At 38.2% G+C, this 14,011-nt stretch overlaps 1 protein-coding gene across 4 annotated transcripts in view; it reads right to left on the reverse strand.

Moving 5' to 3' along the window:
- LOC145678346 (band 4.1-like protein 4) overlaps positions 1–14,011 on the reverse strand; it is a 482,682-nt gene that overhangs the window by 229,985 nt on the left and 238,686 nt on the right. For all 4 annotated transcript variants that reach the window (XM_081748385.1, XM_081748387.1, XM_081748386.1 and 1 more), the window contains exon 3: positions 78–182. In XM_081748385.1, the coding sequence (XP_081604511.1) occupies positions 78–182 (105 nt within the window). The remainder of the gene's footprint in view (positions 1–77; positions 183–14,011) is intronic.

The following is a 14,011-nucleotide window of genomic DNA, read 5'->3' on the forward strand; positions in this document are numbered from 1 at the left end:
ATTACTATAAAAAGGTAATTTATTATAGTTATGTTACGCATATTGTTTCTAGGCAAAGGTAATTGCAAGAAACTTACAGTTTGATTTGAGGAATCCAGATACCGGAGTCCGAAGTAAGCTGTCTCGAGAAGGTTGAGATGGCGAAACACGGTGTCTAATATCTCTTGGCCAGTGGTTGTATCCTGTAAAAGAAAACAAACATTTGTAATTTAAACATTCATTTGTTGAGCATCTGTATAACATATATCTGAATAGTAGTAATCATTACATAATGTATTCAATTATCAACTAATCTAAATTTATGACGTAAATTTAATTACTATTATTATGGTGAATTTTCTATCTTGAGGTACATTTCTTTTATCTTATTGTTAATGTTAACAAACGACCAATAGTACTAAGATATTATATCTGAATTATTCTTAGACTTTTTAGTAATTCGACATCGTAAGGTGCCAGGGGCTCGCTTCCTTGTATCCCCTAACAAAGAAGGAACAAAGACCAACTACAATAGCTGTATCTAGCTCTCCTCGCCGGTTTAGTTGCTAGGATGCATGCTTTTGGTTTGATTTCTGATAGAAGAGTCTTAAAATTGTCGCCCTTGGTTTAATTTATGATAGGAGAGCTTTAAAATTTGAACGCATTACGGTAGTTCGGATTCTACTTTAAACCGTAGGTCCATGTCTCATATAACTTGGGCGATGAAAAGGAAGCTAAACTCCCACCAATCAATAGCTGTACTTCATATCAATAATTCTCAAAATAAAGACAGGTACCATATTGTCATATTCCAAAGATACATATCAGCTGTAGTGTTTAGGTCTATTTACATTTTGAATATTAAAGATATGGTGAAAATGAACACGGTGAAATTCATTTAGAGCCTATGGTGGAGAGGCGGGGTTACACTTCAATTTAATCAAAATTTATTTTGTCTATTTCGCTCTATATTGACTATATTAGTGCTTAAATGCAAATTATTGACTATTCTTTGCATTTTCTTTTGGGATAACTACTGCATATGCATTTCTGGTTTCAAAAGAGGTTTCTGACAGTTCAACGAAATTTATCAATTACAGAAACTAACGTGAGTCGAGGTCAGCGACTTCATTTGATTTGATTTTGGGTTTAGCGTCCCTTTCAGCAGTGAGGCTATATGAGACGTAGACCTACAGCTTAACGTAGGACCCGAAACACATGAGTTTCGCCGGAAACATGTCGCTGTGAGAAATGTATTTCAGGTAGTAAGAGCTTGAATAAATGATTTAAGACAATTTGACAAATGTTCAAAAAGTGCATATGTATCAAATGAACTAGATCATGTTCTTGTGTGTTTTAAACAAGCCAGAACGTTTGTGGAAGTAAAGAGATTGTTTTAGTCTTTTGTAAAGTGTTATACGATTGAACACAAATTATGATTTGACTAATTCGTTATCATGTGAAATCTCAGTAAGCAATTATGACGGGGTGTTAAAATATATTTAGTAATTTATGTACTCATTCAAACGTGACCATTAACTTCTTTCTTCGGACTGTCATATGGAAAGTGCTGTAAAACTTTGGACTGCTCTGTATGTGACAATACTGTAAATAATTTTACTTCTATATTAAATGTACATAGAAAAAATTCAATGTTTCTTTCTTAAAAAGAAGAGAAAAGAAAGTCAACCATCGCCAGCTATTATTTCTCAGTGCTTATTTGCCTGCCTGGTTTCAACTTAGGCCCAAACATCCAGTATACGATAATAATAATAATAATAATAATAATAATAATAATAATAATAATAATAATAAATGTAATTAATAAAATACTTTTCGCAACATTGTTTTGGAATTATATTATTATCAATAACCAAAGTCAGAAATATCTCCGTAACAAATGATTATGGATGACGCAAATTCCCTGAAATATGATTTTCTCCCTTTTTCTTTCAAAAAGGCTAAAGAAGCCTACTTGAAATGTGAGCATCATTATTAACTTTAATAATTCTCTTCTTCCTCCTCCTCCTCTTTTCCTTTCCTTTTTTGTCGTGAATTAATGCAACTAGCTATCTCCTCTCCTATTCTTCTCTTTCTTCTTTCCTCATTCCAGTAATTCAGAAATTGAGTTTAACAGACTGTGGGATTTTCAATTTCTTGTTTCCAGCTGGTAAGGACACCATCGAGAAAGAGAGAAGGGGGTGGTAAAGAGAAGAGATTCCAACTGTCTGTTAAAAAAAAAAAAAAAAAAGGAAAGATTTTTCAGTAACCAGCCAGCCACATTCAGTGATAGCAACCACAAGCAAAGAACCAAGCCGAGCGTCTCTGGTGGCTGAAGCTGTTGGTTTTAATTGCCGATGCAAATGGAATCAAATATCTGTTTCTATCCATTTGCCTTGCTTATTTGTTGTTACTTTTGAGAAGATTCGATTCTAAGCAGACACATCCTCTGCCCGAAGGGATGAAGTGCAAATGAGCTTGAAAATAGTCTTCCGAGACGAAGTAAAGTGAAGAAATATTTAAAAAAAAAAAAAAAAAAAAAACAATACGGAAAACCAGAAAAGGAATATGAAGAGTAAGTTCTAAGAAACGAAGAAAAAAATCAAGAAATAATAAAAGAAAAAGCAAATAATGAAATGTGGGAACCGCCAAACAGTAGCTATAATGCCTCCGGTCTATCAAATGTAGTAGCTGCTCCCTGATTTTGATCAGATCTTCAGTGATCACGCAATATAGTCTGCAAGAAATTTATGCCTTAAGGGAACAAAGGGAAAAACCTAGTAGCAACTTCATTAAAAAAAAAATCAAATGGTATGATTAAATTAAAAATTTGAAAAAAGGTATTTTAGAGGAAAATATTTTAAGTTACATAAATATATTTAAGTCAGGTACGTTGGGAACATTTTACATGCTTATTCTTTCTTTTATATTAATGATATCTATTTCCATATTCTATGCTGTAAGATCTATTTCGTACAGAGACTTAATGTAGATTTGTCTGTATCAGATAAACATGATTTCATGGTGGAAACAAGGTTTTCTTCTGAAAACTGATTATACTAGGCACTTTTTTTTTTAAAAAAAATACAATATTACGACATTGAACGAAAAAAAAAAGTTTTAAAATCAGAATATTAACGATAAGTAACATGGAACTAAACTAAATTAGATGTTTGAGGGCAAATTTTTATGTATAGTTTTTGAATTACGAAATTAGAAAAATATGTTTCTTGCCTTTTGGTATCTGCGGTCATTTTAGCCCGTTAGTTATGAGGGATGACGTCCCTCGGCGATTGCACTATTCGGGGAAGTCGGGAAGGAAGAGAGAGGCCAGGGACTATGTTACGGTAGATACCATCCCAGTATTTACCCGATGAGAATGATGAAAACACAAGAGAAACTGGACTCAGCAGGATGGTTGGCCTAAACTGATTTGTTTTTTACCCCTTTCCGACTGAGTATTCCACCGGAAATGGAACCTGGAGACCACTCTCACCAAAAGTGAGAGCGTTTAGGGACTACGCTACGCGGGGCTACATGTAGTTTGAGAAAAAAAAAACTAATTTATGAAATGAAATGAAATCTGTAAGTTTTACGTCCCACGGTTATGCCGGTTAGGCTAAAGGAGACTGTGATGATGAGAGATGAGTGAAATGGTGGAATGAAGAAAGTGGGAGGAAACGGGAGAACCCCGAGAAAACCCACGAGCACGGTGTTTGTCCACCACAAAGTTCACTTGGCGGGGGCAGGGCTTGAACCCGGGACCCCAAGCACCAGAGGTGAACGCTCTACCACTGAGCCACCGCGCCCCCCAAAATTAATTTATATAGCGTTAAAAAGTATATAGTTTGTTCGCAATAATAATTGATAGTTTTTACTGGAACTGATCATTTATTTACTGCATACGTAAAAAAGGGACAATAAACAGCGTTAGGTACAAGATTATATTTATTATTCAACCTCCCCTAACAGTGACGCACATTCTACAAGTACTTGTAAGCGTAGATCAACAGTGTAGTTTATATTTACAGTGAGAGTAAAACAAACAAAAAAAAATGCTGGATACTTAAAGAAACCCCTATAAGTGTCGTCTTTAAAAAGATGTTAAAATAAATAGAAGAAGAGGCTGGATGCATGTAGCAATATCCATTGTAATACAGTATGTACCTATATGTTACGGGAAAAAAGTATTCCAGACATTATGTCCTTTACTGTTACAGTATTTATACAGTCACCAGTTACAGAATTGGTGGAAAATACGGCGTAGAAATCGTGAAAAGGTAAATGAATGGTGTGTCAAATAAGCAGTACAGGGTGGCCCAAAAGTAAGTATACAGACCAGCATATATCAAGTATGGCATTTTAATTTATTAAGACAATGAATTTATTTGCTTTGATTTGTTCCGAGCTTAAGCTATAAGTGAAAATAAATTAAGAACAGATAAGTCAGTACCTGTATGGATAACAATAAGTAAATGATATAAAATGTCATGACCGATCAGTACGAGACTGTATACCTACTTTTGGGCCACTCTGTATATTATATCCTCCAGTTCAATGACACCTAGTTGCTCCATAAAAGATCCTAAAAATGCATTAAAAGTTGTTTTTATGTTTTAAAAAATGCTGTAAAATTTCATTTCAAAATTTGTTCACAAAAAATTGATTTAAAAAAAATCATATGACTCATATTACATGTTGTTTTTTTTCGTACAAGACCAATAGAATTCATTCGATCTGGATCAAACTTGGCATAGAGGTAAATCTTAACTAACTTAGTAGGTATGTGAAATGTTTTCCCGTGCACACATTTGGTTTCCGAGTAGGGATGCGCACGAGACAAGATTTGAGGCTGTCTCGTCTCGAAAATGTGCTGTAAAAGTGATGTCTCGACTCGAATAACGTATATTTTTCTATTGGAAGAGCTGTGTCTCGACTCGAATTTTCTCAGGAAAATTCTGTCTCGACTCGACTCGTGCACATCCCTATTTCCGAGTTATTGGCAATCAAAATTGAGTTTGAATTTTATAATCTTTCCGCAATAAATAAATAAATAAAAACTTGTTATTTACGAAAACAAGGGTTAGAGAGAAAAGTACCGGTATAGAAGCAGCCCGTTAAGCTTTTTTTAAAGTTTAAGCTGTTAAGTAAATGCAATTTGTACTTATAGAAATCTTGATATAAAAGCAAGAAATCAGAAAAATGTTTCTGAGAAACATTAGTTAAATAATATTTTTTATTTGTTGTAATTTATTCTATCAGTTCTTTATGTAAAAAGAATTGGATTTTTTTAAAAATGTTGTAAATGCCTAGTGCCTAGTGTGCTAAAGAAGTCAGATAATAATTGGAAGTGGACGATAACAGAAGAATTGATGAAAATGAGGAAAGAGATAGGAAACGGATCCTCAAATTAAACCCATAGATGATACTAGTCATAAAATCACAGGGTCGGGAACCCTTATGATGATAAGGAAGGAAGGTGTACCACGAGCCACTGTGCACCCAGCAAATGAAGAGATTAGGCAATATTAACGCCAAAGCTTTCAGCTATGTAAAATCAACAAGAAAATTGATTGAAAACACAGCAGTCTGTTTAATTCAAAGAAAACAAAATGTGTTAACACATAAAAGGCATTACACTGAAGGTATGCGGCAGTTTATAACTGAATGGCACTCTCTCAACCATTGTTAACAATGTCACCAGCAGAACACGTAAGTTAACGAAGTGTAAAGCTATTAACATTCCATTCTTTAGTAGTCTCCGTTAGCAACACAACAGACAGTGTCAATTGAAGAGAGTACAATAAGTGTTTACTTTGTGTGGCACACGTGATTACATAAATACCAACAGCGGAAAATAATAAAACCCTTGTTTACATGTAGGTTATTGAAGATTGATCCGTCTGGTAGATGCGCATTTGTGCAATCAGAGAGAATTCTTTACTTCAGACGCATCACCATCATCACTATTCTGGCTATGTCAAACAGGTCACTTACCGGAAACGGAGAAGTTTATATGGAATATAGTCCTCATTAGACGTTTTCGTTTTGACATAAGAGATATCAACATTAAGATAGATGAAATAAAGCTGAGTTTCAGTCTAGAAATCCGGAGGGGCAAAACTTAACACGATCCCGTATCACATAAGATTTTCTGTACCACGTTGCTTACAGGTTTGTTGCTAGGCCAGGATCAATCTGTACAGCCATAACTAGATGGAAATCATGTATGTACTTCGTCGGATACAGAGAATCATGGTTATATGCGATACACATTATCTGATTGTGTACTGATACTACATGGTCCAGAAAATCTGCACCACAACACATATTTTGTAAGATTGCAGTTCTCCTGCCGTGGTAGCAGCAGCTGTGCCAGGAAAGCCGCATGTAGTCGGAATCTACAGATTTTCCTTCTAAATGAGGTCTATTTTTCTCTCTGCATATTACAGTACTGGGACTGTCAATCAATATAGTAAATTCCTTCCCTTGTTTTCCTTCTACAATCTTCCATCATGCTCAGTGACAACTCTTAAAGGGAGTCACACTGGTAAATATTTAAATTTTATTGCTACAAGCTAAGGAAAAATAGCTGACTAAAGCTTGTATACAACTAACTAAAGCTTTTTATTTTCGCGAGCATTTACGTTACAGAGTAGAGTAATAATACAAGATTTGTTACCCTAAAAGTCAGGATAATAATTCTAGATTTAAAGTTAAATAACAAAATCGGATTTTTATAAGTGTTGCAAACTGATGTACGAAAGGCTGCTCCTGATTTCTTTCAGCACAAGGAAAATGTTGCATGATACAACGCCAGTTAAGAGAGCCAGCTCTCGAATGCGGGTAAAAATTAGCATTTTATCACTCAAGTCACAACAAGGAGGTATGTGGCCAGTGGCGTATTTACGATTTTGTTTCGGGGAGGGCTTTACTAACTTTCGGGGAGGGCTTTGCCTGAAAATGTGAAAATTCTGCAAGATATTTCATATACTTTACTATAGTAAGTAAGATTTCGGGGGGGGCTTAAGCCCGGAAGCCCTCCCCCTAAATACGCCACTGTATGTGGCACTTCAGTTATGGCAGGAAACATTAATGGTATGGAAACTAAAGTTCAAGAAAAGAAACATACCAACCACCAGTGTTGGGCAAAATCAATTGAAATCAATTGCAATTGATCAATCAATTGAAAGTAATTGCTCTGAAAATCAATTGCAATTGATTTCAATTGCAATTGATTTCAATTTGTAATTGACAATTAATTTCAATTGCAATTGAATTCAATCATAAAATTAGCAATTAAATTTTCGTCAATTGTTAATTGTTAATTGGTCACCAGGCAATTGAAACTTTTAATTGTTAATTGTCAATTGCAAAGGGTGCAATTGAAACATTTAATTGTTAATTGCAATTGACAATTGAAACTTGTAATTGTTAATTGTAATTGTTAATTGCAATTGAAATCAGCAATTAAAACTGAAAATAAGATGTGTGTATATTGTATTGTCCACTTGTTACTGTTTTACATATTTCAAATAAGGTACTTATAAGAAATGCTGGATACGTACCATCCATTTCCCCCCCTGGGAAGAAAGCCGTCAAACTAAGTATTTTTTAAATATATTATGTTTATGGTTCTATCCCCCTTGAAAGAACTCAATATGCCCGTCATGCATACAATAGGAATGAGCACGAGCGAGTTCGAGTGAGTTTTCTTTAAAACTCGACTCGACTCGAAGCAGTCATCTTTGAGTTCGACTCGAGATCTCGGCTCGAAACATTTTCCCCCAACTCGACTCGAATTCGGATCGAGTTTCAGGTCGAGTCGAGCCAATTCGAGCTAAATCCTTTGTGTAGTTCCAAGTACTACTATCTTCAAGTATCATACATAGACAATATAATTATCAATGATACTACTACTACTACTATAACTAATTATTATTATAACACCGTGTACATGTATAAACATGGAATATAGGCGGTTTGTATCGGAATACTAAAAATTAGTTAACTGTCGATCTCGGTAGTCAAGAAATCTTCAGGAGGCAAGGACATCGGTCACGAGGTTCTTGGTTTGAGTTCAGGAGGAGCAAGTATTAGGGCTCGAGCCAAAAATTGTTAGAAGTTATGGGACTCCAGCCAAACATGTTTAAAACTGCTCGACCCGGGTTTAGCGTTGTCAACGACTCAAGCGGCTCGGTCACAGCTCATTCACTTATCGAGCCGAACCGAGAAGTGAGCCGAGTAAACAGCTCATCCAACCGAGCCAGCTCGAGCCGAACCGAGCCGAGCTGATTGCTTACCCCAACCGAGCCGGTTCGAGCCATTGGCTTAGTTAAGCTAACTCGAACCCAGCCTATGGACTCGTTTCAACGGAGCTGGTTCGAGCCATTGGCTCCAATTGAGCCGAGTCGATAACTCGTCTTTACCGAGCCGGTTCAAGCCATTGGCTCAATTGAGCCCAGTCGATGGGTAATCCCAACCAAGCCAGCTCAAGCTGTACGCTCAGTTGAACCGAGCCGGGCCGGTTGACATCATCACTATTCCGGTTGGGCTTCTATTTGGCTAAAAAATTGAACCGTGCAGTTCTCAGCCTTGATGGTAAGAACTACAAAAAATGATATGAAATCTTTAGTTTTACGTCCCACGCTTATGTTGGTTAGGCTAAAGAAGACGGTGATGGTGGGAAATGAATGAAATGAAGAAAGTGGGAGGAAACGGAAGAACCCCGAGAAAATCCACGAGCACGGTGTTTGTCCACCATAAAGTCCAAACTGCGCGAGCTGGGATCGAACCAGGGACCTCAAGCACCGGAGGTGAACGCTCTACCACTGACCCACCGCGCCCCCTGGTAAGAACTACAGTATATACTTACATTGGTGCTGACGGCGTCATTAACTTGTTCCACTACCAACGAATTTCGAGGTACTTTGTTTTGCATCTTTTGTGCGTGTTTTGTGTCGCTTTGTGCGCCTATTCCCACATTTTGTGCATCACCGGAAGTGGGTCAAAATGGGCCTACAAATATGGCGGAACAAATTATTGCTCTTCCGCCACCAATGAATTTCGAGTTCGTTTCCTTCATATTGTTTTGTGCCGTTTTGTGCGTCTACTTCCGTTTTGTGCGTCATGGGAAGTGGGTTAAAATGAGTCCCCAAGGTGGGACGAAAATGACCAAGAGTTCCGCCACTATTAAATCTCGAGGTCGTTAATTTCACATCGCGTACCCTTTTGTGCGTCTATTTCGACGTTTTGTGCGTCACTTGAAGACGGTCAAAATTGCCTCAAAGGTGGGACGAAATTGACCCACTGCTCCGCCACTACCGAACTTTGAGGTTCTTCCTTTCGCATCGACTAGTGAATGTGTCGTGCCGTTTCGTGCCCATATTTTCACGTTTTGTGCGTCACCGGAAGTGGGTCAAAATGGGCTTCCAAGATGGGACGAAAATGACCAAGAGTTCCGCTACTATCGAATTTCGAGGTCGTTAATTTAGCACCGCGTACCCTTTTGTGCGCCTATTTCGACGTTTTGTGCATTACTGGAAGACGGTCAAAATGGCCTCGAAGGTGGGACGAAAATGACCCACTGCTCCGCCACTACCGAATTTCGAGGTCCTTCCATTTGCATGACTACTGAATTTTCGTGCTGTTTCGTGCTCCCATTTTCACGTTTTTTGAGTCACCAGAAGTGGGTCAAAATGGGCTTCCAAGATGGGACGAAAATGACCCACTGTTCCGCCACTATCGAATTTCGAGGTCGTTAATTTCACATTGCGTACCCTTTTGTGCGCGTATTTCGACGTTTTGGCGTCACTGGAAGACGGTCAAAATGGGCCTCGAATGTGGGACGAAAATGACCCAGTGCTCCGCCACTACCAAATTTCGTGGTCCTTCCTTTCGCATCGACTAGTGAATGTTTCGTGACGTTTCGTGCCCTTATTTCCACGTTTTGCCAGTCACCAGAAGTGTGTCAAAATGGGCCTCCAAAGTGTGACCAAAATGACCCATTGTTCCGACACTATCGAATTTCTAGGTGGTTTTTTTTCGCATCGTTTAGTGCCCTTTTTTTTTAAGTTTTCTGCGCCTATTTCTCGTCTTGTGCATCACCCGAGGTGAGTTAAACGGGGCTTTAAAGTGGGAGTTAAATGGCTCACTGTTCCGCCACTATCGAATTTCGGGATTGGTTCCTTCGCACCGTTTAGTGTGTATTTTGTACCGTTCTGTTCGCCTACTTCCACGTTTTGAGCATCACCAGAAATGCGTCAAAATGGTCCATCAATGTGTGAGGAAATAGAGCCATTGTTCCGCCACTATCGAATTTGGAGGTCGTTTCTTTCGCATCGTATAGTGCCTACTTTGTACTGTTTTGTGCTCATATTTCCACTTTAGTGAGACAACAAAAATGGGTCAAAAGGGCCTACAAGTATAGCGGAATAACATAATGCTGTTCCGTCACCATCGAATGTCGAGGTCGTTTTCTTCACATTTTTAATGCATGATTTGTGTCGCTTTGTGCATCAGTGGGAGAGGGTCAAAATGGACCTTTAAAGTGGAATGGATATGTCTTTTTCTGCCATATTGGTAGGTCGTCTTTGACCCACTTTTGATTGATTGATTGATTTTGAGTTTTACGTCCCGTTCAGCAGCGAGGTTATATGAGACGTGGACCTACTGATTAACGTGGAATCCGAACCACATGAGCTCCCGCCGGGAATCGAACCCGGGTCTCCCGCATTGACCCACTTTTGTTGGCCTACAAAACGTGAAAATATGCGCAGAAACGGTAAAAACATGCACTAAACAATGCGAAAAAGCGACCTTGAAATTCGATACTGGTGGGAGAGTGGATCATTTTTCTTCCCACTTTGAATGCCCATTTTGACCCACTATCATTGATTCACAAAACGTGGAAATAGGCTTACAAAACGGTAGAAAACACGCACAAGATGATGTGAAGGAAACGACCTCGAAATCGTTCCTGACGGAACAGCATTAAATTGTTCCGCCATATTTGTAGGATAACATTGACCCATTTCCGTTGACGCAGAAAACGAGGAAATTGGCGCACAAAACGACGCAAAAAATTTCCATGTAATTAAGCTGAATTTCCATTTAAGTTTGTAAGCTTAATTATATGGAAAATTTTATACATTTTTCCTTTACGTTGGTCTACTTTACGTTGATTTTGGACTTTTAAATTTTATTCAGTTTTCCACTGAAAAGTATCTATAATTCAACAAGGAAATAATTATTAATTATAATTATTATCTATATAATTGAATTCATTGTAATTTGTTCCATAACAAACACTTTACCATTTCGTACTAGCTGTTATGCCCGTTCTTCGCATGGATCAGATAAAATATCAATGTAAACGAACTGAACAACGGGAGAACAATCAAAAAACATTTCTAGATTTGGATATATTTTGTGTGAATATATATCCAACAACCGTTTCCGTACATGTGTTTTCATTGGGAAGGCTGATGGGGGCTGAATTTGAACGTATACACTATCGGGGGTGTCACTATACGTCTGAGCAACTCCCATAAATATGGATTCGAAACAAATTCTACTACTTCCACATGTCCCGGTGAACCACCCCTCAGACCCCCTTGGTTCATATTGTGAAAAAATCTCCTCTGGCCCCCACCAACCCCCAACCAATACCGCGAAAACTATGAATGTGATACTAACATCTGCCATTTTCTACTACTTTTTACATATGCCGGTAAAAGTCCCTATAATCCTCTGGTTCCAATTTTGAAAAAAAAAAAAAAAAACAATGCCTCTGGCCCACAGCCGATGGGGGCTGTATTTGGAAGTTAACGCCTGTGAAAGTATCACCATTCATCTCAGCGACAGCGAAAACTATGGATTTGACACTAATATCGGTCACTTTCCATCATTTTTACATGTCTCGCAATTTCCCACCCCCGGTGACTCCCCGCCCGCATACAATGGTGGCTAAATTTGAAAATCATCGCTAATGAAAGTATCATCATTGATCTCAGCCACCGCGAAAACTACGGATTTGACATCGGCCATTGTGGATTATTTTTACATGTCTCGTGATCCCTTTTATAATGCCCCCTTTCTTAGCTGATGGGGGCTAAATATGAAAGTAAACGCGGTCTTGAGTTTCACCATTGAGCTCAGCTATCCCGAAAACTATGGATTTGACATTAATATCGGTCATTTTCGATTATTTTTACATGTCTTGGAATTCCCCCCTCTGCTGACCCAAGGCCCGCATACAACGGTGGATGAATTTGAAAGTCATCGCTAATGGTAGTGTCGCCATTGATATGAGCAACCGCAAAAACCATGGATTTGACACTAATATCGGTCATTTTGGATTACTTTTACGTTTCGGTATCCCCTTCCCGTTGACCCACGGCCCACAGCCGAATACGGTGAATTTGGAAGTTAATGCGATCGGAGGTTCACCATTGATCTCAGCGACCGCGAAAACTATGAAATCGACACTGATATCGTTCTACTTTTACATGTCCCGGTAAACGCCCCCCTGAGACCCCCTGGTTCGAATTTTGTTGAAAACGCTTTGCTTTGGTGTGGGACCTGGACCAAGGTATCTTTGACCAAAATTTGGTAACTCTCGGTCGACTTTTCTGGTCTCCAGGCCGGTCCGGTAAACGTCCCCTGGGGACCACCTAATAAGGAATTAAAAAAAAAAAAAACTCTTCGTCTTGGTCTGGGGCCTAGACCAAGCTACCCGTGACCAAATTTTGAAAAGTTTCGGTCCACTCGTCTCTTCCACAGGCTGCACAAAGATAGATAGACAGACACACGAACAAACTCTATTTTATTTATATTAGAAATGTCAGATCCGCCGTTATTGTATTAGTGCGGTGCTTGAGCGATTGATCGTAGAAATTCAAACTCCGATGAGTGAAAATTTTATAGGCTTGTTTTATTACAAGTTTAAACTCTTTAGTCAGTAGAGAATAGGGCGTGAATCATGGGTCAGAGTTGATGACAATGGGTTTTGGTGGGTCTGTGGGTCACAGTGGGTAAGAGTGGTTTATGATGAGTGGTGGGTCAGAGTGGGTCACGGTGGGTCGTGGGTCACGACGGGTGGTGAGTCAATTGGTCGTGGCTAAAGTTTTCATTGCCCCATGCCCTCTCTGAACTATAGTGTTGAAAATTAATTGTGAAAATCAATTGCAATTGATCAATCAATTGAAAGTAATTGCTGTGGAAATCAATTGCAATTGAATCAATTGCCAATTAATTTCAATTGCAATTGAATTACAGAATTCAATTGCAATTACTTTCCACTGCAATTACTTTCAATCAATTGATCAATTGCAATTGATTCTCCTTTTTCAATGGCCAACTGCAATTAACAATTAACCATTACTTATTTCAATTGTTAATTGCAATTGACAATTAAATTTACAGATTAATTGTTAATTGTTAATTCAATTGAAATTTGCCCAACACTGCCAACCACTATTGCTTCATTGTTATGTACATTTTGTGCACTGTTCTTATTATCAATAATAAGTGTATTATCAAGGTTCAGTAGTAGGGCAAACCAAACCAGTACACGACACTCCATCAGATACAAATCCGTGTGGTGTGGGTGGGTTTTCTCGGGATTCATCCATTTCCTCCCACTTTTATCATTCCACCATTATCAACCATTTTATCATCACTGCCCCCCTTAGCCTCGGTACATATTCGTAGGACATTAAACTAAAAAAAAATGTAGTAGCCTGTGCCTCACTTTAAGTAGTAGGTCTCGTCTGATACAGCTTCGGTGCTGAAATGGAACTTACATAAGTACAATCTAATTCAACTTAGTACTGATTCAGACAGGTGTACGTATACAACAATACATTCCTAATTCAAGTGCTTTTGTAACTTCGACTATAGCAATTTCACTTGCTCTTTTGAACGTTACAAACGAGGGAAAAAAAAGAACAATTCAATTTAATAAATATAATCTTGTTTCCGACTAGGTGTAGAGCTTCAAACCTATTTCTTTAAAAAAAAAAATAAAAAA

Source organism: Thermobia domestica, chromosome 2 (assembly GCF_964235325.1).
Source record: "Thermobia domestica chromosome 2, izTheDome1.hap1.1, whole genome shotgun sequence".
NCBI classification, from domain to species: domain Eukaryota; kingdom Metazoa; phylum Arthropoda; class Insecta; order Zygentoma; family Lepismatidae; genus Thermobia; species Thermobia domestica.